Raw genomic sequence first — 26,269 nt, 5'->3', positions numbered from 1 at the left:
AAGGCGTGATCAGCGGAGCAATATGAGTGGTATTCTCTTGAGTAGGATTTGCATGGGCAGAGGTAGCGTTCACTTGAACATTATTTGCAAATACACGCACATTCTTACGAAAGTCTATGACAGCAGACTTCACATCTGCAATGATAGCAGCCATATCAAAATCACACAATTGCCTACTCACAGCCTGAACTTCAAGCTGAAGAGAATCAACTTTTTTGAGAAGAAGATGTTTATCATTTTGCAGAGACTTTATCAAAGAGAGCGCAGAAGAGTTTTCAGCTTTAAGAGCGACAAGCTCATTCAAAATAGTTTGTAGAGTAATTTCTTGATTAGCACTTTTTTGTTCTGACGAGTTAGTTTTATTGGCCGAAGTTTCCGAATTTGCCGAGGCACCACCAACAGCAACTGCATCTTTACATTGAGCACTCACACGGGTTGGGGAGAGTAAAGACTTTCTACGATCGGTTGTGCATTGCTTGCATATGAAATGTTTATTTCACTTTTGCAGAAATTCAAGGTCAGCGGGAACCAGATTAGCACAGACTAAGTGAAAAATTTCACTGCACTTTGCACATTGAACTTTTTTAGGTTGACTACGGTCAACCCTTTGACCACAGCTACAAGGCATTGTAGATATATGAATAAATAAATAAGTGTCCAAGAAATACGACCGAAGTACATAAGTACAAATCGAATAACTATCGCACGAGTTTTGAATTTTAAGTAAGCAAAACCGAGAGCGGAGATAAAAGCACGTCCGATCAGCACAACGGATTATTGACAAATTTGGTCTGGCATCGCCGTCATACGGAAAACATTTCATTTTTACATACATATATAAGATGACGATTACAACTCTTCCAACTTTTTGAGTCGTTATATCTCGGAAACGGTGGTTCTTATAAAAAAAAGTATTTAGACATTTTTTATAGATAATTATCTGATCTACAATTTNACAAATTTGGTCTGGCATCGCCGTCATACGGAAAACATTTCATTTTTACATACATATATAAGATGACGATTACAACTCTTCCAACTTTTTGAGTCGTTATATCTCGGAAACGGTGGTTCTTATAAAAAAAAGTATTTAGACATTTTTTATAGATAATTATCTGATCTACAATTTTTGTCCAAATTAATTTTATGATAAACTTACCGTATTGCTGAAAACCCCGTTTTCGTGACCTTTGACCCCGAGTAACTATTTTCCAGGTATCGGATCGATGAGGACTTCCTAGATTTCATTTATGATAGTGTTTTGAACAATCCTGCCAATTTTCATCTGGGTGGGAATTATTGTAACCTCGAATGTCTAAATTGACCGGACTAAAATGTGTGGGAAATTTAAACAAAAAATCCCATTTCAGGAAAAACTGAGGGCAAAATATGTGTACACAGTCATTCACACAATGATTTTCTTGTGACTGTACCTCTTAAGAAACCGTAAAATAATTGACATATTATGCCCTTGGAAAACAAGAAGGTCACATCATCGTCTTGTCGAGCAAATTAAATAGTGAAAAAAAAACTGTACATAGGTATGTACAAAGAACGCGCAAAACCAGGCTTTGCTGAAGTATGTACATTAAAATGTATATATCATATAAAAAACGCTCAAAACCTGGCTTTGCTTATCCGAACACTCACGACTTGTTACATAAATCAGCTAGCAAACGCTCTTGAGTGCAAATGCAGCGAGAACCAACATTATTGCAATGCAAACGCACAATGTAGCAAACACCTCCAGCAAATTAGCGGTAAAGAAATGAGCCTCGAGCTCATTATAAAATTGTTGAAGGTAAAGAAAAAAGTTAAACTCAGCAACAATCAACAGCATAGAGGAGTTTGTGATTTGAATATCGCTAATCTCTCACCGTGGAAATGATAAAAGCAGAAAAATATGTAATACAAATTAATTTAGTATAAGCTATAAAAATAATATGGATTAATACAATTTATAATATGTTTACTAAACCTAGCTTAAATTATGTTTTGAATTTTAATTATGTACATATATGTATATTAACATTTACTATTTATATTGCAAAGCTAACTATCCTCTTATATGTATATTAGGGCGGGTCGAAAATCAAATTGAATAACTCAGTGAGAGGGGAGACCAGTATGTTTGCATGTATGTATGTATATAAAAAAAATATTTATTGGACCAAAAAGTAGTGGGTAGGCACTGTGGCCAATGGTAATCAACTATTACCACCTCCGCATGGTTGTAAGCCATGCAGAGTCCGCAGAANAAAACTTTGCCAGCGAGTGACTTTTTTCGTTCAAGCTGAATGCAAAGCAATATCGTCCAGTTGGAGAGTCCTCAAAAGGATTTCCCAGGATATGTTAAAGCCTATTGCATTTACCTACAGACACTTTTTTACATAATGGAATTAACTAAAATATTTATGTATATCTAAACACTTATTGCACGTCCCCTACTATCATATAACGGCAAATTTAGAAACCGCGAAAAATGTGCTTCTGCGGCGACTAATGAAACCATTCCGCACCAGTTTTCAAGACTGCAAAAATGGACTTAAAATATGAGTTTCTCACCCTAATTGTAATGTATGTAAATACTCATATATTTGAAACTACTATTAACTTGTCGAACGATTCCTAATCTTTGACAATACATTCATTCACCACGATTTTGAAAACTCGGCGAAACATTAAAAGGTTTGAAATAAATCTCGTCTCACTTTTTTGTATTTTTCACTTGGTTGCTGAAGTAATGAAGAATTGAAAATTCATAAGGGAAAATTATAGTTTTTGTAAGTTTTATCTTAATATCTTAAAAACGTGTAGACTTATTGAAAAATGATAAATGAACGTGAGGTACTAAATTTAATAGCCCTTAATTTGATATATCGTCTTGTTTATAACAATAACGCATTCCATAGATATTACAAGCCAAAGTTTCATTTTCAAATTTCATACACTTTGATGCAATTGCGCGGGCTAAAGATAAGTTTTAAATTAATCTTTCGTGGCCAATAACAATTGTATGAGACCTAAGACATCATAATATTACTATTACAATGCGGTCAAATGGCTTTTATTTTCCCCCATTCAAAATCGACCCAGCCTAATNTTTTAAATTAATCTTTCGTGGCCAATAACAATTGTATGAGACCTAAGACATCATAATATTACTATTACAATGCGGTCAAATGGCTTTTATTTTCCCCCATACAAAATCGACCCAGCCTAATGTATATTCCTCTTCCTTATATGTATATTCATCTTGCTTGCGCATACATACATACATACCTTTTCTTGTAAACGTATGGATGCCATTTGGCAAGAATTTTTAAATGAACTTGATGCTCACAAGACATGCTTTAGGAAATCGTATAAATGCCTTAACAAAAACATACATATTACAAAAGAAACAATACAGAAACATGTTTTAGTACTAATTGAAAGTTACAGCAGTATACTTACGAAGTTTAATTTTGATATCTCAGCCGACCAAAAACAATTTTTAACAAAAGAGTTTCGTCAACTAAGAGATAATCTTTTGAAGATATTTGTGAAGCATAACATTCACATCCATATACCGCTTACGATTGATACACCAGTAAAGCTAGAACACGACACTGAAGGAAGTAGCGACGGTGACTTTTCAGATACTGATTTACAGAACGACGAGGTAGACAACATGCCACAGTCAAGCATTGAGCTTTTGAGCCTAGCCTCTAAACTTATCTCAGATTTCGATGGCAAACATGAAAATCTTCAAAGCTTTTTAGACTCTTAAGAACTAGTTACTCGTAGCCGTTAACCTTATTAAAACAAAGTTAAAAAAGACTGCTAGAAATTTGATTAGCAATGAGTCAACAATAAGTGAAATTATATCAAAGTTAAAAAGGTGTGTTAAAAGTGAATCCGTGGAGATTATAGCCGCGAAAATTATGAATGAGCGCCAAAATAGCAAATCAGCAACAACTTACGCTAAAGACGTTGAGGACTTGACAAAAGCATTACAAGACACGTACATATCAAATGGCCTTAACTGTGACTTAGTAAGTACTCAACCCAAACTGCAGTTAAGGCTATGGTAAAGAACTGTAGCTTAGATAAAGTGAAAGTGATAATGGAAGCGGATCAGTTTCATAATATGAATGAAGCTATTAGCAAATTGATTTATAGTTGCACTGAGGCAACGGGTCAACAAAACACTTAAAGGCAGTCGAACGAATACAAGGTACGTAAGCAGAGGTGGCAACAATTATTATAGCAAAACCGAGGGCGTAGCTATAATAATAGCAGATACCATAGCTTTCATGACCGAGGTCGAGGAACTACTCAATATCGTCATCGCGGTCGCAAAAAATTACGGTAACAATAATAATATTCAACAATTTTTATTGACCTTGAGGCCGTATTTAATGAAAAACTTATTGTGGAAAAGCAACAATAATTTGAAAAAATGGTAGAAGTGATAGCTATTTCGGAAATCACCACATTTCCTCATCATACTTCTTTCTGTAGGATTCGAAACGGCGATCCCACTGACGCAGCCGGTTGCCTACGCACTGTGCTAAGTTCGCCTTGTAAATTATCGTTGCTTTTTTCCTACTTTTTCACTTTGTTAAGCCAACACAATCAAGCGCAGCTATTCCGCTGCAATTTACACTTGATCATGTGGTTGTTGGTTTTGTTGGTTTTTGTTAATAATTCTATTTTTGGAATGTTTGACTTTTAGGTGTGCTCGTCCTTAAGTTATTTGTTTTTGTTATTTTATGGCCTTATAACAATTATATTCAACAATTTTTATTGAGCTTGGGGCCTTTTTAATGAAAAACTTCATTGTGGAAAAGCAACAATAATTTGAAAAAATGGTAGAAGTGATAGCTATTTCGGAAATCACCACATTTCCTCATCAGACTTCTTTCAGTAGGATTCGAACCGACGATCCCACTGACTCAGCCAGTTGCCTATGCACCGTGCTAAGTACGCCTTGTAAATTATCGTTTGCTTTTTTCCACTATTTTCATTTTTGTTATGCCAACACAATCAAGCGCAGCTATTCCGCTGCAATTCACTTGATCATGTGGTTGTTGGTTTTGTTGGTTTGTGCTAATAATTCTATTTTTAGAATGCTTAACTTTTAGGTGTGCTCGTCCTTAAGTTATTTGTTTTTTGTTATTTTTTGGCCTTTTAACAATTATATTCAACAATTTTATAATGAGCTCGAGGCCATTTTTTAAATGAAAATTTATTGTGGAAAAGCAACAATAATTTGAAAAAATGGTAGAAGTGATAGCTATTTCGGAAATCACCACATTTCCTCATCAGACTGTTGCTTTTCCACAATCAGATTTTAATTAAAAACGGCATCGAATTGTGTTGGCTTAACAAAGTGCAAAAGTGGGAAAAAAGCAACGCTAATTTACAAGGCGAACTTAGCACAGAGCGTAGGTGACTGGCTGAGTCAGTGGGGTCGTCGGTTCGAATCCTACTGAAAGAAGTCTGATGAGGAAATGTGGTGATTTCCGAAATAGCTATCACTTCTACCATTTTTTCAAATTANTGAATATAATTGTTATAAGGCCATAAAATAACAAAAAACAGGTAACAGTAATACTCAAACTAGAAATGTTAGACTCGCTAACCGACACACTGATTCGGAAAACTACGCTACTGGGGCTGATATTTCTATCTTTAAGGTAAATTCAAATAAAAATCAATGCTCCATAAATTCCAACCCCAAAGTACAATTAAGCGGCATAAGTCAAGGAGTTATCAAATTCTTGGGAAGCTCTACAGCTGATCTTGTGGTAAAAACCATCGAGTAAATCACAACTTTCAGATAGTAGATGAAAATTTCCCAATACCCGCCGACGGCATCCTGGGTTTGGATTTTATGAAAAATTTCAACTGCGTTTTAACCTATAAGCGTAACCAAGGCTGGTAATAATACGCCCAAATAACTTCAATAAAAATATCACCATTCGCATTTATGACACACCACCCCAAAATGCTTTATCCGTACCCGCAAGGTCTACAGTAATAAGAAAAAGTCCGAAGAAGATTTATTTATTCCAAATCAAAATATATTTAATAGTGTATTCATTGGTAATACACTAGCCTCTGGTAAATGTCCATATGTTCAGATCATAAATACTACAGATGAAAATGTTGCAACTCCTATAAATAATAATAAATAAATCCTAAAATAAAAACTGAAAAAGTATCAAATTATACAGTAGTTGTAAGTCAAAAACAAGAACAAGAGAATGTAAGGATAACATTTTAGATAAACTTCTCTCAAATTCTCTGGCCATTGATTTTTCTATATCTAAGTCTGATTTCAAATCAATGTTAAATGCAATGAGTTTTAATGCTTAACTCCTTCTATTTCTAAGTAGTCTGTAAGTAACTTTGTTAATCTAGATTACTATGTTAGTGAATAAATAAAAACCAATAAAAAAAACCAAAACTCTCCATGAATCTCACGGAGTTTGTAAAAGAGGGTTTCAAACATTTATGCTCTAATTTTATAGATGTATTCGCACTGGAAGCAGATTCAATTGATGCAAATAACTTTTACAAGCAGAGATTACATCTTAAGGATACAAAACCAGTATACATAAAAAATTATAGGATACCACATACCCAAAAAGATGAAGTCAATAGGCAGGTAGACAAACGGGATAAAATAGTCGAACCGTCAATATCTGAATATGTCATATGTCCTATATTATTAGTACCCAAAAAAATTCTATCTGGGCAGAATGAAAAACGATGGCGACTTGTGGTTGATTACATCCAAATTAATAAAAAATTAGTAGCAGACAAGTTTCCGTTATCACGTATTGACGATATTCTTGATCAAATGGGAAGAGCTAAGTATTTCGCTTGCCTAGATCTCATGTCGGGTTTCCATCAAATTGAGCTTGAGGAGGACTCAAGAGACATAACATCCTTGTCGACAGAAAAGGGATCGATTCGTTTCAAAAGGCTCCTATACGGATGATGTCCTTAGCTTTTGCAGGCCTATCACCACAATAGGCGTTCTTATACATGGATGATCTAGTCGTAATTGGTTGCTAAGAAGCTCATATGCTAAACAATTTAAATGACATTTTTTCAATGTGCAGAAAATACATTAAGCTACACCCAGACAAATGTTCTTTTTTCAGCCACGAAGTGACCTTTTTGGGGCATAAGTGTACATAGATTGGAATCTTGCCAGATGGCAGTAAATTTAAATTGATTGAAAATTTTCCAACCCCAAGCAATGGCGAAGAAGCCAAAAGATTTGTATGTAGCATTTTGCAACTACTATAGGGGATTCATTCCTAACTTTGCTGAATACTCACGACACCTAACATATTTATGTAAGAAAAATTCTACATTTTTATGGACACAATTTTGTGGACACAGTTTTGTGTAACTACTGATGCAAGTAAATATGCATGTGGGGCCGTATTAAGTCAAGAATGCATCAATATTGTTCATGGCTATCTGCCATTAACCTGGGCCATAAATTACTTTACGGGACAAAATTTTTAGTTAAAACCGATCATAGACCGTTGTCATATTTATTTTCAATGAAGAACCCATCTTCCAAACTAACATGAATGAGGCTAGATTTAGAAGAATATGATTTTGTAGGTGCAAGGAAAATTATGTAGCTGATGCTTTATCAAATAGAAAAAAAACAAGACGATTTTTAAAGTGACAACAAGATCAAAAGCTCAAGGCAGTTTACATAAACACGAACATCAGACCATAGCACAAGATACACATCCTCCGAAAGTATATGAATAATAAATGTTAACGAATTAAGAAAATGGACATGTCTTAGATTCAAAGCTCCGCAATTGTCATGTTATGCATAGTGTGGGTGCAGCAGTGAATTCAGTCGGCATGACACAATAGGGTGCACTATGGCTAGTCATGTCGGCTGGGCTGGGCTCATGCATTGACTCCTATTCCCTGTGCCATAGCAGAGAAAAGTCATGCCTGTCGGCATGGTCGGAAGTATCGGACGGACACAAAAAAAAATCTGCAAACATTCAAAAAAAAAAACGAAAAGGAACGTTATAATCAAACATTTAAAATAAACTGACAAGCAAAAGAAACCAAAACTCTAACTAGAAAAAATCTAAGAAAACGAAACATGAACGAAAAATAAAACGAATGCCGAATATAAGGCACCACCGCTGGTATTGTGGGGCCTGGTGCTGGCCCACCCTCATCCGTGGCTGCTGGCGCACCCTAATATAAGCAGCCCCATTACTAAAAACCTAATGTGCCTTCCTAAGTAAAAAGAGAGATTAGCATTCCCAATTTCAATAATACAATTTATTGGTAATTCATTGTCTTATAACTAATTAATAAAGCTAAAAATTCCTAACCCGATCATCTCTTAAAAACTAATTCCTAACATCTAAATCCTAATATCAAAAAAAAACTAAGTATTCTTAAATAACTAGGTAGGTGGTAATTCTTCTTAAGACTAGGGTAAGTAAGTGTATGTTGAAAAAGAATCAAGAACGTTAAAATAAGTCAAGGCAAGTAAGGTAAGTTTAACGTAAGCCTGGTAAGAATAGTTAAGGTACGTCAGGAAGAATTTAAATTAGGTTACTAGCAGGTAAGTAATTCAGTAGAAAAGAAAATAGCCATTAGCCGGTAAGTAATCTACGTAGGTTTAGTAAAGTTTCAATTTCTAACTCTCCTATACATATTTATTTCCATAGGTATTGGTTTAATCACATTTTAGGTTTTTAATTATTTTCTCTTAATCTTCATTTCCTTTTTTTCCTTTTAGGTTTATTGTTATTATTAGTAAATATTATTATTATTTATTTATATTGTTATTTATTATATAGTGGCCATTTGTCGTTATGATTTTTTTAATGTTTATTTATATTTTAGTTGAATTTACGTAAAGTTTTTTTTTATTTGAAGTCGTATTATGTTATTTCATTTATATATATATATTCTGTTTTATTTAAAATTTAGCTTTATTTAATAGGACTAGGGTTTAATTAATTTAATTTCATTATTATTTATTGTAATTTAGTTTAATTTTATTTTAATTGGTTTAATTTACTTTATTTAAGTTAATAAAATCTGATGTTACTTTGTTTCTTAACTTTAAAAAAGATTCCGTAGTGCAAGCAATTTAATTTTGGTTTGACTTCCTTTAAGTTTATGCATATATATGTACCGTATGTATAGCATATGTATGTATAGGTGTGTATATATATATAATTATTTAGGTTTTGGTTCCACAAAAAAATAAGTAAATTCACATTTTATTTTTGGATGCATAAGAATCGAAATACAAAATGCTTTGCTTTGGTTATAATTTAGCCATAAGTACATCCAAACGTATCGCTCTAATTTGAATTTCATAAGAATCGTTCAAATCCGTGTTTGATTAGATACCTTATCATAATCAAAAATGTAATCATGATATACTCTGTACGCACAAAATGACACCCTAACTGAATCTTAGTATTACTATTACTTTGGACTTTAAAAAATAAAACTCGCTATATAAATCAGAAAACCTTCTAACATAGAGGATTTAAGAAATTATTACTGGGAATGAGATAACACAACTTCTTAAGCACTAATATCATGTTCAAGTGATTCGGTACAATTTATAACACGTTAAGCATAAAAGTATTCTTCATAAAAGTAAATGTTAGATCATTCTTTTCAGAAAGGGGTGATGTAGTGCACCTTAATGTGGTGGATTTCTCATGCTCTGCTTAGTTTTTCATAAAAACAGTTGAGAGTTCTTGAAAATTGAAAAAAAAAACTAAATCTGAATTTATATACAATCTTAATTTTCTTATATACGTTTGAAATACATAAAACATGCACACACAAATGCGCTCGCAAATACACACACACACATTTATTTCAAATATTGTATACATATACACTTTTAATAATTTTAAAATTTTTGTATGTATGTACTTTAGAAATGATTTAGATTAGATTTGTATTTATTAAAACAAAGAAAACTTTTTTTGGGTTAACAATAGTAAGCGTAAACGTAATATACAATTATTTAATTTGCAATTTTTTTATTTTATATATAGTACTTTGTAGTAATGATATTATATTTGAAACCATATACTGTTAGATCATTCTTTTCAGAGAGGGGTGGTGTACTGTACCTTAATGTGGTGGATTTCTCATGCTCTGCTTAGTTTTTTTATACTAGCATCTTCTCACTATTTTACTTACACTACACTAACCCTTATGCCTTTATTAAATGAGTTGAATAAATCAGTACTGATATATGCGTTACTCGGGAAAGATCTTCTTTCAATTATTTCGATCAACCAACATTACAGATGCAGTATGAACCACAGTACACCAGTAGGTTTTTGTTGTTGTGGCTGTTACTTTGGTCTCCATAAAGGGCTTGAGGGTTGCGAGCAACTGTTTTGTCGCATTCAGGGTGCTGTGCAGCAAAATAATGTGGTGAAAAATTTTAGCATCGGATAAATGGCGAGAGAAGTATTGTTATGCGCTTTATAAGGAAACATGAACGTAATAAAATATTTTATACTTCAATACAATAAATTAGCGCTATGTTTGCAATTCGAAGTGATCTTAAAAGTATTTGTATAGAAATATGTACTTTATGAGTTAAATGGAAACTATGTTATATCTAAAAATATTTTCCGATTAACTTCCAATAAATGGTGTCAAATGTTTTATATATGCATATAATTTTAATAATAATATTTATTACTTTCATCTACATTGCTTTTTTTGTATGTTTTCACGAGTAGTTGCAGTTTTATGCAATTGTCTCTGCGCGACTATACACGTTAAAGCTAAATAATTTCACAATTTATACCCTATTTTAGGTTTATATTTTAATAAAATGTGATCAATTACTTAAGAATATATAAGATCCGATGAAACTATAGTACTGAATGTTTGAGAAACAATTATTTAAATCAAATGAGCAATAGTGATCGCACTCGGAGGGAATTTCGGAACACGGAGGGAATTATGCATATTAAGTCCAAATAATTTCTAACTTTCTACCATATTATACGTTTATATTTTAATGTAATATGAAGAATATATAAACTCCGATCAAACTTCACTACTGAATGCTTGACAAACAATATGTAAATCAAAATATCAATAGTGAACGCGCTCGGAGCGAATTTCGTAACACGATATAAAATACGTATATTAAGACTAAACAATTTCTCACCTACTATAAGCTTATGTTTTAATATAATATGATTAATTACTGAAGATAGTATTAACTCCGATCAAACTATAGTATTAATTGTTTGACAAACTATCTAAATCAAATGATCAACAGTGAACGCGCTCGGAGCGAATTTTGGAACACTTCATAAAATATTTACAGAGGAAGTACATTATTTGGTAGAGATCAAAATGTGATTGAATTTGATATTACCATTCTATAAAGTCAAATTGAAAAAAATTTGTTTGCATTTTGAATCGTTTGTTTAAATTTTTTACATACGAGTACCTTAAAAGAGAGTCGAAGTGAGTTGTCAATAACATCTTGTTTAATACACAATAACATCTTGTTTGATACAAATATTTTAAGGTAAAACTGCTCGCTCAATTCGTCGGCCATCATTTATTTTTTGATGTTTGTCTACTTTATAAAATTGAAATTTTGAGAGCAACTCAAATGCCAATAAAAGTAAAACAAAAAACAAATAAATGAAAATATTCAAATTTTCTTTTATTTGAGACTGAAAATGGGAATGTATTTGTGAGATTGAAAATTTGAAAACATTTTTGTTATGTTAGCAAACTTCAAAATTTTTCAGGCTGCCTCTCAGCGGTTTTACTTTCAAATTTTTGTATCATGAATACATAAGGTGACCCGGAGGACAAATTCTTCATATTGAAAACAAAAAATTCGTTTTATATTTATTTTAACACATAAATAACGAATAAGATAACATTGTTAAAGGAAGCAAAAACAATTCAAAGTTGCTATAAACACAAGTTAATAGTACACTGCGGTGCATAATTATAGGACCGAAACATATTTCCGTAGATTTTTGGCAATTTTTTTGTTGACAGTGTTGTTAATTTTCTTCCATATAAAAAAATGTCGAGCATAATTTGTATGGAAGGAAATGAATGACACCGGAAAAAAATTCCAAAAATCAACGTTGTTTTGTAGACATATGAAACTCACACTTTATTATACTAAAATTGAATGGGCTATAAAACTGTATACGCAAAACTTTTCGCAAAACTCCTAAAAAAAAGTGTAAAATTTTGGCGAAAATTCGCTGAATTTTTTATATTTGCGCAAAGTTTGAAATGTGAATTTGTATGGTGTTTTTTATAGAATGAACAATATTTTTTTAAGAAAATATTTAAAAATAAATAATATAAAAATAAATAGCTGTGTTGTATTGGATTAAACAGGCCTGCGAAATCTAACTTTTCCCCGTTCCAATAATTATGTTATTTTTTTTAATATCTAGGTCCACACTTAAATTGTCCTAATTTTTAGCAGATTTTTGCCATGAAAAAAAGGTTAAGCCTTCTGTAATTAGTAGTCAAAAACTGATAACAAAACGTTTTTTCTAACATGTTGAATATCTTCTTTCTGTTTAATTTATTTGGTTAAAATCTTATTTTTTAGGCGAATGCCGAAAAAGTGCAAGTTCCTGATCAGGTGCACGACTGAGGGGTCATACATAAATACTAGCCGGTAGATAATATCAGGAGTTAAAATCGTATCCAAAAGGCATTTCTGAAAGTAATTCCTTTCTCCTTCATTTTTTGTAAGAGCTTTCAGAAGGGCTTTTGTAGGACACCGTTTGAAGAAGTTCTCTTAAAGTTTTTCTTAATTTATAAAAATCATACTTTAAGGAATTTATTTAAGGTTAATATCAAGTAGTTTTATTTAGACTTGTAATGCCTATTGAATGTTATTTGTAATGCTGAGTAATAAACATAAATATACTTGAGAGATTTTCACTCATATGGTAGGCAATAACTTTCACCTGTGGAGACGCGTCGTTAGCTAGTCTTTCAATGTTGTTAAGGGTAAAATCCCAACAAACATTTAGGTTTGAGCTCAACTCGAGGTTAAGTTGAGAACTAAGGTATTTCTCAAATCTCCAATGTTGTTTCTCAACAGTACCTCAAGTGGAGGATCATAGCGTTCTCAACAAAAAGGGCATTTTTGTTTGTATGAAAAAAGGACTGTTTCTCAAGTTGAGAAAATGCTAGTTCTCAACTTGAACTCTAATTTAATTCTCCAATTGGTCTCAAACATGTCATTGAAATACTGAAATTAAAATAGTAAAATACATTATACCTTTTTGATTGAAACGACATACATAGATGAATTTAAATATTTAAATATATAAATTTTTGCTCTATCACTTTTTGCGTATCTGCGCGTCGGTTAGAGATGAATTAGAAAATGATGTTGGATATCAACTTGAGAACTATGAATTTCTCCAAGGTTGGGGAAATATTTTTTTGTTATTTATTGGGATGTTATTGATTAAGGCTAAAAGGTGGTTACACTGTTTAACTTTCACAGGCGATTATTTGAATCAAAAGTTTACATCATTTAACTGAAATTTAAACAATGTAAACGCTTATTAAATACAATGGATATGTACGATTGGAAAATAATAATATTTTGAACGAAACTTTTTGAAAATTTCATTAATGCTATAAAACTTGAAAAAGAGGGCAAGGAGGACATTTTTGCTCAAAAGGACAGAGAAGGACAACATTTTTGAGGAGGGCAAATCACGTTTGAGGAGGACAATCCTCCTCAAAGGAGGACGGTTGGTCAGCTTATGAATACACCTTGGTCGAGATATCACGAACAAGTTTTCCTTTATTTATTTTTACTTAAAATCTTTAAATATGTATCTTGATTTTTTTTTCTGAGAATACGTATTACTTTTTTTAACCAATTTTAAAAAAGGGAGGACACTCGGGTCTACGTAACGACCGGAATGTGCATTGAAGTCGGTTGTATTTTTTGCTTAAAATTACTTGTTATTATTGAGATACAGTTTCGCTACTATTTACGGATTTCTCGACATACCTAGGGCCAGTTTTTCAGTGCCAGTTTAAACTTATATTAAGTAAACTGAGTTTAAATTGAACAGCTTGCTGACATTTGATTGGCCGATCTTAGTTTAAACCAGCCAGATCGGGCGTTTAAACTGAGTTTAAACTACGGCCGTGCACTGAAAAACTGGCCCTTATTCACATTTCTGTTAATTATTATTTTTCTTATTAGTCATTTATAGGTTTAGGACTTACTGTGGGTGCTTTAAGATTCCTTTTGTAAATATGTACATATAAACATTTTATTTTATTTTAAATTATGAATTTTATTCGTGCAATTTTTTATATTCAATAGTTTTGAGAAAATTTTTTGGTTTTGTTGTATCTTTTATTGCATGCCTTAAACTTTTTTACTTTATGTTGTAATGGTGCCTTTGTGAAGCACTTTAGCTAGGTGCGAGAAATTTAGCAAATGCGCGTAAAACTATAGAGTAGGTATACGGCTGTGTTGCCGCGATTCTCCAACAACTTGTCAAAGGAGAATACATATTGGTGGCTATCACAGAATCCATCGTAGTCCGATTTTCATAAAATCTTCAAAAAAGCGGTCACTGAATCTGAACTGCTACGCTGCGTTCGTAGTTACTTGAATTCAATAGCATTTTCGTAGATTTCACGAAAAATCGGACTATGGTGGATTCTGTGATAGCCTTAATTAGCTCGTGCGATTTTCGTGCCCCAGAAACTCTAACAAACGACAGATGGACTCTCCAATAATAGGTGAACGTAAACAACCAACGTGCATCTATATGAGATACGTTGCTTGCGGCAAATTGGCAGGTTGACGCCAGACCGTAAGAGGTTGGAAACACACGCTGTTAATTCCTACATTTGATATACAAATTGTTGTAAATTTTTGCACTAACATAACCATAAACTATATACCTTTTGAGAAATGCATTAATGAAGCGAGCACTTGCAACCTCAGTTTAAGCCACAGTAGCGATTTAACACTATGTTTATTTATTTCGTTGGCTATATCTCTGGGCGATTTATTTGTGCCAGCAGCCTTTAGTGATTTTGCCAATGACATGGCACTATTGCACTGATAATAACCAAATTTAACCGCAGTTGCATTCACACGTGATATAATCAGTGTTGCCATTTTAGTCGTTTTCCGGCTAGAATTAGCCGGTTGCGATATCAAACAGTCGGAGAAATTTCGGTTTAGCCGGCAGCCGATTTGTTAGCCGTTTTGTAAAAAAAATTAGCCGATTTTAGCCGATTTTGCTATTTGTCTTGTTTTCTTAAGACTCTAATATATATGTTCTCATTTTTGACTAAGCGATAATCCGTTAATAGAACTTTTTACTTAGTTACCAATGTATATGTAGTTAGGTCCTTTATGTTTTCTCATCTTTTCTGTAAGCTTTTGCTCATTTTCGCTTTACTATTTCTTACCTTCTTTTCACTGTTGGCTAAGCCTTAGAATTTAAGTTTAGTTTAAAATTAAAACTTGTAATTGAGTTGTAAAAATGTACAAAAAAATACTTATTATCTTACCGCACTTTTGAAATAAATAAATATTCAAATGGCTACAAGCCTTATCGCGGGGAAAATTCTCATGTCAGGCAGGGTTATATAAAATTGGGCCGATTTCGATTATTTTTATTTTAAACGAATATATTTTTTCTAAAGAAAAATGTAGCGGGGATTTTCTTCATAAATTGTTTGTTATGAATGTCTTAAATTTAAGTGTGAAGTTTTATTCGCAAACTTAGAAAATAACAAATTGTTTCATTGTTTGCTTAACACGCGTTTGTGTTTGGATATAGTGCCAACTAATAGAATAAATATTACAGGTATTGTCTTCCCAGATAGCGCATATTCAATTCTGCTGTAATTAAAAAACATCATTGTTGCCCACGCTTAAAAGTTTAAAGTAAGGGAGAAATGGATATTTTCAAGCACTATGTACACATATGTATTATTTTAAAAACTTTTTTTGCTGAGAACTTATTTAAATTCCAAGACCCCGAAGGTCAACTTGAATTTAAAGAACCAACATTTCAGCGCCAAAATTAAAATAAAAGAGCACACATTTTTATGTAAAACAAAACTTTCTGGGAAGATAATAGGTTTGTTCGTCGAAAATCTAGCCAGAATTATCACTAAAAATATCAGATAGTAAGAAAAAATGCTCCCAAATTCTCTCTCAAGTAGAGAAACTTGCAAAGTTCTGCACGAACGCAAATTTGCAGGAATTTGCAAGTTTCTCTGCCAGCTAGTGTCCACGGTTGCATTTCAGACATAAGAAGTTTGTATAGAATTTTTAAAATTCTTTCAGAGGGGCAAAACAAAGGATCTACTTGTAAATTTCTTGTTAGTCCGACTTTCTTCAATATACGTTTAAATTTCTTTGTCGTAGTAACTGTCTTGTTTCCTAAATCGACTCTGGTTGAGATTGCATACCGATTACGAATACAGTTCTTTTCAGCCGAGTACCTTTCAAATCATTGAAATTAATTAAGTAAACAAGTATTTACTTATATTTTTCATTTAAAAATCGCTCATGCTTGTAAATTTTCAAATTCAACGAACTTGTTTATTCAAATTATCGTTGACCAAAAATCCAATCATGTGCCACAACCATGTGTTTTTCCTAATTGCACCTTCTTGCTGGCAACATTTTTTCCAGCTTTAATTTGAAACTTATACCCAAGAACTAGTTCTACTTGTGATTTGTTTAAATAAAACGTGAAATTTAGTTTTAACAGTTTAGCCGTTTTTAGCCGGTTTTTTTTGCCAATTTAGCCGGTTGGTCCAAAAAAATCTGGCAACACTGGATATAACAGCTGGTGTCGGCAAGCTGTGGGAATGCCCAGGAGATGGCACTTGTTGTGCTATCGAAATCATTGCACCCACGGCGGTGGGCAGTACCGCCTGTACATATTTACCAAAAACAGCAATGGTTTCGGCGTTTTGTTCTACAACAATAGCCTGCAATTATAATGTCGACGAACAAAGATATAAAATTGAAAATAACTAGCCTTATTCAGAATTGCTGATCGATGCTTTAGCTTCATGTTCTCAGTTTCCAACGTTGTGTGCTCTTGATCATCTTCCATTTCAAGTCCCTCGTCATGTTTTGTATTTTCTATTTATGTACGCAAGTGAGCTGTCAGATGCTCCTACAAATACAAATAAAAATTTTTAACATGCTCTACAGCCACACTTATTGCTGCAGCAGCAGCGAGAGGTTTCGAAGGAGTGCGTCTTGTATGTGAATGAGAAAATAGGGTAAAAGTGCACTTCAGCGGANGTAGAATATCTACAATTCTCAAATTAAAAAAATTCATATTGGGATCGATGGAGATCATTGAGGTGAGCGTAACGATATATATATTTTTTTTGGGAAACAACCACTACAACAATTATTAAAGGTCAAAGTTCAAATTAAGAATTTTTTTAAATTAATATTTCTCGAAAGCCTCTTAATTCTCTTTAATTTGATATACATATATAAAAAAAAGGTGTTCAGCGCCCGTTCTTCGCAACACAGAAAGAGAATTCTACTTTGTGAGGGTTATAATTCCTAAGTGCGGCCGAAGGCGGCCTATTCAGAAAGAAGTTCTGCGCAGAAATACTTCGGCTTCTTTTTATGGCAATACAGAAAGGAGAATTCTACTTAGTGAGGGTTACAATCCATAAGTGCGGCCGAACGCCGCCTACGCAAAAAGAAGTTTATACACAAAAACGCTGTATATGTATAAATTAAAGAGAATTAACAATTTGTTTTTAATATTTTTAATGAACTTTTTTACCACGATTGTTTATTAGGAAAAATTGAAAAAGCAACAAAACCTAAGCGGTAGAAGTTATAGCAGCTATTTCGGAGATCATCACATCTCTTCATCAGACTTATTTTTTCTAGACTTCAGCAGGGATCGAACCTGCGTAATCGGTGTTCAAAGTCAGAAGCGTTAACCACTGAGCTACAATGACGAGCAAAACTGTAACATGCAGTAACACTTTTTATTTCAGCCGTCGCTATCTTTCTAAGTTCTAACTGTTGTTGTATATTTTTATTGGTACATCTTTGCTTCCTCTGTCATAACGATATGAAGTCAATTCAACAACATTAACAAAACCAGCAGTTAAAAATGTAAATTAAGGCAAATGTTACAGTTTTGCACTCATATATTTTTAATAACTTTTTGACAATTGTCACGAAAAAAAAGAATTATTAACACAATGTTCAGTATGCTTTTGCTTTTTTTAGTTCCTGATTGCAATTTGGCATACCTAATGTGTATCTCTGTAAAAATTCTGAAGGTATAGCCTCCCATATATCCTTGGTTTGCTTTCACAGCTCATGTACTCCATTGAACGGACTTGGATACTTAGTAAGCTGCGCTTTTATTTGATTTCGCAAATTCTCGATGAGATTCATGTCCTCGGATTGTGGAGGTCATTTGAAGTTAGCAAACTTTTTCTTTTGTTCCAGTCTTTGCGAACATGTGCAGTGCGTCTTGGTTGTTTTTTCAGCAGAAACTCTAATTTTTTCGACTACGTATTGCAAATTTTGTTGATATATGAACAGATACTGTTCCTTACGCATAATGCGTACTTATCGACCAACAATATTTTTGGAATACAACCCCAAACTATTATTGACCGACCACTGTGATTCACAGTGTGCCTTACATGATGCGCTTAGGCTTAATTTGGGCCTTTGATCCAATACCATGCCCGGCCATCTGATTGAAAGCTATTAATTTAGTCTTGTCAGTCCAAATAACCCTCAATTAAATCTTAAAAATGTGTTTTTTATTGCATTCTGTAAGGCCTAACATATCCCAATAGGCAACGGTCCGGTTTTCGTGCGATACAGCAAAACACTGCCACACTCGCACATGTATTTTGATAAAATTTGCTTTTTTCTTCTTTTATGATCCATTGCGCTCAATTTGGCAATTTTTCGCCTCACTGTCTACTGATTTGCATTCAATTTTAATACCTTAAGCGCTTCTGTAGTAGTGCCTGCAGCGCTACTTGCTACTAAGTTCACAAGATATCGGACTGTAATATATTTTGACAGACTTTCTTTGTCCTTAGTAACACTTTAGGCTATATTTTTTCTCAGTCTTAACATTTTCCAGTAGTTTGCCATATCTTCGCAATTTTTTGCCACTTTCCCTGCGTTGTTATTCCACGATTGTTTATTAGGAAAAATTGAAAAAGCAACAAAGTCTAAGCGGTAGAAGTTATAGCACTATTTCGGAGATCACCACATCTCCTCATCAGACTTCTTTTTTNGATTGTTTATTAGGAAAAATTGAAAAAGCAACAAAGTCTAAGCGGTAGAAGTTATAGCAGCTATTTCGGAGATCACCACAATAATAAACAATCGTGGTAAAAAAGCTCATTAAAAATAAAATGTTAATAAGCCACAATAACATTTAAAAATACATAGTTTAGGAAGAGCCTGCCCGAAACTATACAAAAAAGCAAATAAGCAAATGGATGTATGGAATTGACAACAACAACCACGCTGTCGAGTTTAAATAGCGGCAAATCAGCTGCACTTGATAGTAGTTGGTTGAATAAGGAAAATGAATTAGCAACATGAGTTTACGGGATTTACATAGCTCAGTGGTTAACGCTTCTGACTTTGAACATCGATTACGCAGGTTCGATCCCTGCTGAAGTCTAGAAAAAAGAAGTCTGATGAAGAGATGTGGTGATCTCCGAAATAGCTGCTATAACTTCTACCGCTTAGACTTTGTTGCTTTTACAATTTTTCCCAATAAACAATCGAGGGAAAAAAAGCTCATTAAAAATATTAAAAATAAAATGTTAATAAGCCACAATAACATTGACAAATACATAGTTTAGGAAGAGCCTGCCTGAAACTATACAAAAAAGCAAATAAGCAAATGGATGTATAGAATTGACAACAACAACCACGCTGTCGAGTTTAAATAGCGGCAAATCAGCTGCACTTGATAGTAGTTGGTTGAATAAGGAAAATGAATTAGCAACATGAGTTTACGGGATGTACATAGCTCAGTGGTTAACGCTTTTGACTTTGAACATCGATTACGCAGGTTCGATCCCTGCTGAAGTCTAGAAAAAAGAAGTCTGATGAAGAGATGTGGTGATCTCCGAAATAGCTGCTATAACTTCTACCGCATAGACTTTGTTGCTTTTTAAATTTTTCCTAATAAACAATCGTGGTAAAAAAGCTCATTAAAAATATTAAAAATAAAGAGAATTAAATTTATTTTTTATTTATTTATTTATTTAGCTTCAACGCAACAGCCGTTGGCTATATTTNATCAAATGACATAAAAATTTTCCAAATCCTTGAAGAGGTTTTCGAGAAATATTAATTTAAAAAAATGTTGTTGTTTCCCAATAAAATATATATATTTCGTTATGTTCACTTGAATGATCTCTATCGATCGCATTTTTAATTTTTTTTAATTCGAGAATTGTAGGTAGGCATTTGTTCCATTAGTTTTTATACATTTGTGATGCTTTAAGTGTAAAATTTCACGAAATTCTGCATTAAAATGCAATATTCCAATGTTGAAAATCCGCACAACAATCTTGTGAAGTTAATGTAAATAAGATGGAGCAAAACTGGTATTGCCACTCTATTAAAAATAAAATGGAGGTAAATTGCTGCTGCCACTCTCTTAAAAAAGGTTTTGTGCGTCCAACTGCTTTTTGCGTAGGCGGCCTTCGGCCACGCTAAGGGATTATAACCCTCACTACGTAGAATTCTCCTTTCTGTGTTGGCAAAGAAAATGGACTGAACACCTTTGCAGAGAACACCATTTTGCGTAGGCGGCCTTCGGCCGCGCTTAGGGATTATAATCCTCACTACGTAGAATTCTCCTTTCTGCGTGCTAAGAAAAGGAACAGAAATCCCCTTTTCACAAAAGTATATTTCTTGGGTGTTTTTAAAGTTGAAATACAAATTGTATTAATAGAGTGGCAGCACCAGTTTTCCTCCATCTTATTTATATTAACATCACTATATTGTTTGTGCGAATTTTCAACACCGGAATTTTGCAATTAAATACAGAATTTTGCGAAAATGTACACTTAAAACATCACAAATGTACAAAAACTTATAAATACGTGTTAAGTGAGTTCATTTACTCCATTTATATGTATCAAATTCATCAAAACATAGTGCGAATAGTGCAAGTGTTTTTTGCGAGTAACTATTTAATGAATCAAAAATGTTAATTTCCGGTCTCGGATTATTATTATTGGCGTCAAGGCGCGTCGATTGATACCACTATCGGTCTATTTTGACCTGGTTTCACTAAAGTGCACTACTACCGAAAAAAGGATATGAATTAGAACTATGGATTTCTAATGCTCACATTATACAATAGATGTGTGGGGATTTCGGCTGATTTGGAAGACCACCCTTGGTCACGTACAAAACGTATTTACCAAGAGGAAAAACCGTGGGGATTTCAGTAGTTTTCCTTGCAATCACCGTTGATGATGCTATGCTTGTAATTTATGGTCTGAAAAGATAGAAAATTGCATTAACTAAATGTGTAACACATCAAATGAAAAAATTTCAATAATTTTTGCCATTTCACAAACCGAATTAACAAGAAATAGCAACGCACCGCGATGCGATATAGAAATAAAAACCAACAGGGCTTCCTTTTTTTGGTAAACAACACAAGCGCTCAGAGCAATCTGATCCGCAATATTATTTTGTGAAAAATAAGAGTGGAAAATAGTTTTTAAACATGATTATCACATTATCTGATTACCGCACACTATTGTGTTTATTTTTTGTAGAATTCTATCTATTGGCTACAAAAACAAAAACCCTTTCTACTGGTATACTGTGGTATGAACTGTCGGCTAAAATAGCTCGCGCATCGCTCCGGGTCCGACGAAGCGTGGTCGCCAAAAGATATTCAACTCTGTCGTCACGCTGCGTTGGATTGGACAATGACCTCACGGTAGACCAAAGCTTGCTCACACCAAAGTCGAAGTGGCAGGTCTTCAAATGCTCTTCCCACTTCTTCCGCTCATGTACGCTCACTAGGCCACCACCATTATCTGGCTCGCGATCTCGACGGTGCATATTTTATCCGACGCAATACAACAATGTTAAGACGAATCATAAAACGTGTGGTGCGTGACGAACGCTAGGCCACCACCATTATCTCGCTCGTGATCTCGACGGTGCATATTGTATCCGGTGCAATTCAACAAAGTTGGAAGTGCATTGAGTTGAATTGTAGCACCTTTTTGTGCCTTGGGAGACCAATTGTGATGTGGGATGTAAATGAGTTCAGTTGCCCGCCGGCCCCCTGCTGTATGTGCTGCAGATGAGGGTGCTGCCTTGTGGTGGTGGTGGTGGGCGGCGTCGCGGGGGTAATTTGCGGTTGGGCAGCACAGCAGGGGCCACGTAGTCACTCCTCCAATCATGCGGGTTGCGGGGTCCGGCATACGCCTTAAAGTGGCACCAGCCAACGCTGGAGTTGCAACTGACTGATGTCGCGTTACGGTATATTCTGGACTGACAAACTGAGCAGATTTTTGGAGGGACTAAGAGTTGTCGGCGGCGGTGTGTGGGTGGAGGTGCTGTAGTGTTCGTATGCATGTGCGTCTATTGTTGTGTCGTGTTGGGGTGTGGATGTGTTACGTGTTATGCTGCTCGGGCGAGTGCTGGTTTGCCGTGGAGGCGGTCCGATTCGCACAGCATGGGGCCACGAATGACGTGGTCCACTGCCGGGGCGTACGTAGGCCCGAGCAGGTGCGGAGATGACTCCACCCGTCACAGGCGTTGCACCCTACCGAGGTGGAGTTTGCGTGCAATCGTCTCTGGCATACGCAGCAGGTGCATATTTCTGGCCCTGGGTTTGACTATATGCCAGCCCTGAGTAGAAAGATACGGAGCAGATGTAGCCCCATTATCGAACAACGTTTGATGAATTTCGCTGACCTAAACGGGGTTGGATCGCGGAAACAACAGCCTTTGGTCGGGTAAAACGCGGGTCACTCTGATACATAGAACCAGCTTTGTGTACACTGTCGGGTCCAGTGGTTGTTTTATGAACATCTGGCCTTCGTCCATCGGTTTGTATATGTCTTTAGACGGAGCCTTAGCGACGGCTCTGCCACAAGCAGATGTCTGTTCGGGTGCCCACGTCTGTGGCACCCTACTTAGAACTGCTTGAGCAGCATGGTGTTGTGCTCTCAGATGGGGAGCACTTGGGCCTTCTCATACAGGTGGGGTTTTGGAAGCTTTACATCTACGTGCAGTGCAGTCCACGGCAACCACACGGGCGCTGCATGGTTTTTAACCATGCATTTGAGGTTGCCAAGTATGCCTATCACAGTCAGGTGTTTATGCCACGAGAAATGAGCGATGTTCAGAACAGAAGTGATGCAACAAAGAATGGAAATACTTATGAAACAAAAAGGTCTTATGCACACTACCAAATCTAAATTTTTATATTTTAAGATACTTTTACTGGCAACAAAATTCATCAGAAAGGGAGTCACAGGCGTTCACATCAGTGTGTGACGCCACTTATTCTTTTGCTAAGGAAAGCATTTATATGAATTAATATTTGAATATATACTATTCTTTTTCATTACAGGTACGTGTTTTAAATGCAATGAGCGGGTTTTAGGAGAAAACTCAGGCTGTACAGCAATGGAACAAATATATCACATTGCTTGCTTTACGTGTACACAGTGTAAAATTAATCTACAGGGTAAACCTTTTTACGCGTTGGATGGAAAGCCGTTCTGTGAATATGATTACTTGCAAACATTAGAAAAATGTTCCGTATGCATGAGACCTATATTGGAGCGCATACTTCGTGCGACTGGCAAGCCGTATCATCCTCAATGTTTTACCTGTGTTATTTGTGGAAAGAGTCTTGATGGTATACCATTCACAGTAGATGCCACTAATCAAAACTATTGTATATCCGATTTTCACAAGTAAGTTGCCGAATCCCAAAAGAAATACTCAATCTGTGTAAAAATTCATTTTACCTACATAAGGAACCCTGGTACTATCCTTCATTAAACATCTAACTAGTTTAATAGATTTCGTTAACAAAAACCAATTAAAATAAAAATACCCGAAGCACATATCCAGAGCATATTCACAGCAGAACAGTTTTCTGCGTTTGCAACACTGCGCATAATGTCGCTTCAAGACGCAGAGAGACAAAGGTAGCACCATCGGCAGTACCGATATTTTGTTCTCAGCGGTTTTTGTGACGCCATGATAGAATTAAGGTTTATTTTTAAGGTCTTTTTACTAGTTTTTGCTAGCAGAAATATTTAGCTAAGAATTTATGCAAAAATTTTTCACTGGCAGAGCCTTTCTTTACTCTTCGTTCTTTCTGAGTGTAATATTAAGTTTTTATTTTCTATATATTATTACGCCACAAGAAAATTTTGCAATCCCTTTTTTGAAGACACCATGAGCTCGATTTCAATGAAACATACACCGATTTAAAGGACATAACTTCCTCTAATCCAAAAATGTTTATCCCGATACATAGGGGGCGTAGCATCTGACATATAGACTAAAATGTGAAAACCACTATATCTCTAAAACCAATTATGGAAATGAAACTTAACACAGATGCATAGATTGTACTTACGGTGAAAAATGGTAGGTACTGGGAAAGTGGGCGTGGCACTTCCTATACAAAATAAAATTCTCATATCGCTTATCTCTGGAACCGCCTATGCTAACGTCCTGAAATTTGACACAGCAACATATGTTGTGAATACCGTACTTATGGCGAAACGTGGTAGACAATGGGAAATATCGCTTATCTCTGGAACCGCTTGTGCTAACATTCTGAAATTTGGCACAGTTATTTATGATATCAATCACGTACTTATGGCGAAAAGTGGTAGATAACGGGAAGGGGGGCGTGGCACCACCCGTACAAACAGAAATTTTCATATCGCTTATCTCTGGAGCCGCCTATGTTAACGTTCTGAAATTTGACACAGGAACATATGTTGTCAATACCGTACTTATGGCGAAGCGTGGTAGCCAATGGGAAAGGGGGTGTGGCACCGCTCATACAAACTGAAATTCTCATATCGCTTATCTCTGGAACCGCCTACGCTAACGTCCTGAAATTTGACACAGCAACATATGTTGTCAATACCGTACTTATGGTGAATAGTGGTAGATTTTGGAAGAGGGGGCGTGGCACCGTCCATACAAACTGAAATTCTCATATCGGTTATCTCTGGAACCAATTATTATAAGGTGATGGAATTTTATACACCTGGTTTTATACACATATAAATTTGCAAGAATCATTCAATTGGAAACCACTTTCTCCCAGATTTTAAAATCGCATTGAATGATTGCTGTCTCGTTAGAGGGATCAGTATGTTTGGCTTCCGATAGGTGCCGCAGGGATTGAGAGCTATCCTAAAAAACCATATTTATGATCAGATTTGTTTCACTTTTAGAACACATATTAGTAACATAATTTGGTATAACTTGGTAGCCAAATCGTGTGATGAAAACATATATTGGGCTCTGGCCCATTCTTGATAAAACCCCATGTGAAACCGCCGTTAGAGAAGGAAATATTATCTTTTGTTGTAAACCTTCAAGATACTTTTGAAACGCACGCCTTTACTTGAACGGAAGTGTGAGCGTGAGCATGTGTTAGTGCAAACATAGTAGCCATAATGCCACAGAAGTGCTGGCAACATATGTTGTGGTCAAGTTTGCATCATGTACCGCCAGCAATATATGTAGCGTTTGGGACATGTAGCACTAGCAACAAATGCATCGGTGAAGCGGTGTGAGTGTGTGAATGTGAATGCGGTATCTGGTCATGGGACCGTTGAGCCGAATTGCGGTTCGCCTGAGTGAAATTTTGTTGACCTAGACACCCGAATAAAAGGTCCTAAAGATGACCAACGGATTCATTATAGTGGTGACATGTTATTCGAACGTGCAAGTGAAAGTGCAAAGTTTCCTTAAGATAGTGTGAAAAAAATATTAATAAAAATAAATCGGTCCATAACCCGCACAGCTAGCGGTCCCGCACATATATCGCAAACCGTCCGGTGAAGAAAATTTGGAGATATCGTCGAATTTGGCTAATTGGAATAGGAAGTAAGCTCTAAAGATTCCTATTAAAGGTGTAGAAATCAAGTGTTTTGC

The 26,269-nt window shown here is 34.9% G+C and overlaps 1 protein-coding gene across 6 annotated transcripts in view; it reads left to right on the top strand.

Moving 5' to 3' along the window:
• Zyx (lipoma-preferred partner zyxin) overlaps positions 1-26,269 on the top strand; it is a 305,332-nt gene that overhangs the window by 200,137 nt on the left and 78,926 nt on the right. For 5 of the 6 annotated variants that reach the window (XM_017608115.1, XM_017608122.1, XM_017608135.1 and 2 more), the window contains one exon: positions 23,706-24,054. In XM_017608115.1, coding sequence (XP_017463604.1) covers positions 23,706-24,054 — 349 coding nt within the window. Of the gene's footprint in view, positions 1-23,705; positions 24,059-26,269 lie in introns of all 6 variants that reach the window. The other variant, XM_017608128.1, reaches the window with a different exon arrangement.

Source organism: Rhagoletis zephyria, unplaced genomic scaffold (genome assembly GCF_001687245.7).
Source record: "Rhagoletis zephyria isolate East Lansing unplaced genomic scaffold, Rhagoletis_zephyria_1.1 Rzeph_scaffold_00175, whole genome shotgun sequence".
Classification (NCBI taxonomy): domain Eukaryota; kingdom Metazoa; phylum Arthropoda; class Insecta; order Diptera; family Tephritidae; genus Rhagoletis; species Rhagoletis zephyria.
This window is presented reverse-complemented; position numbering and strand designations above follow the sequence as displayed.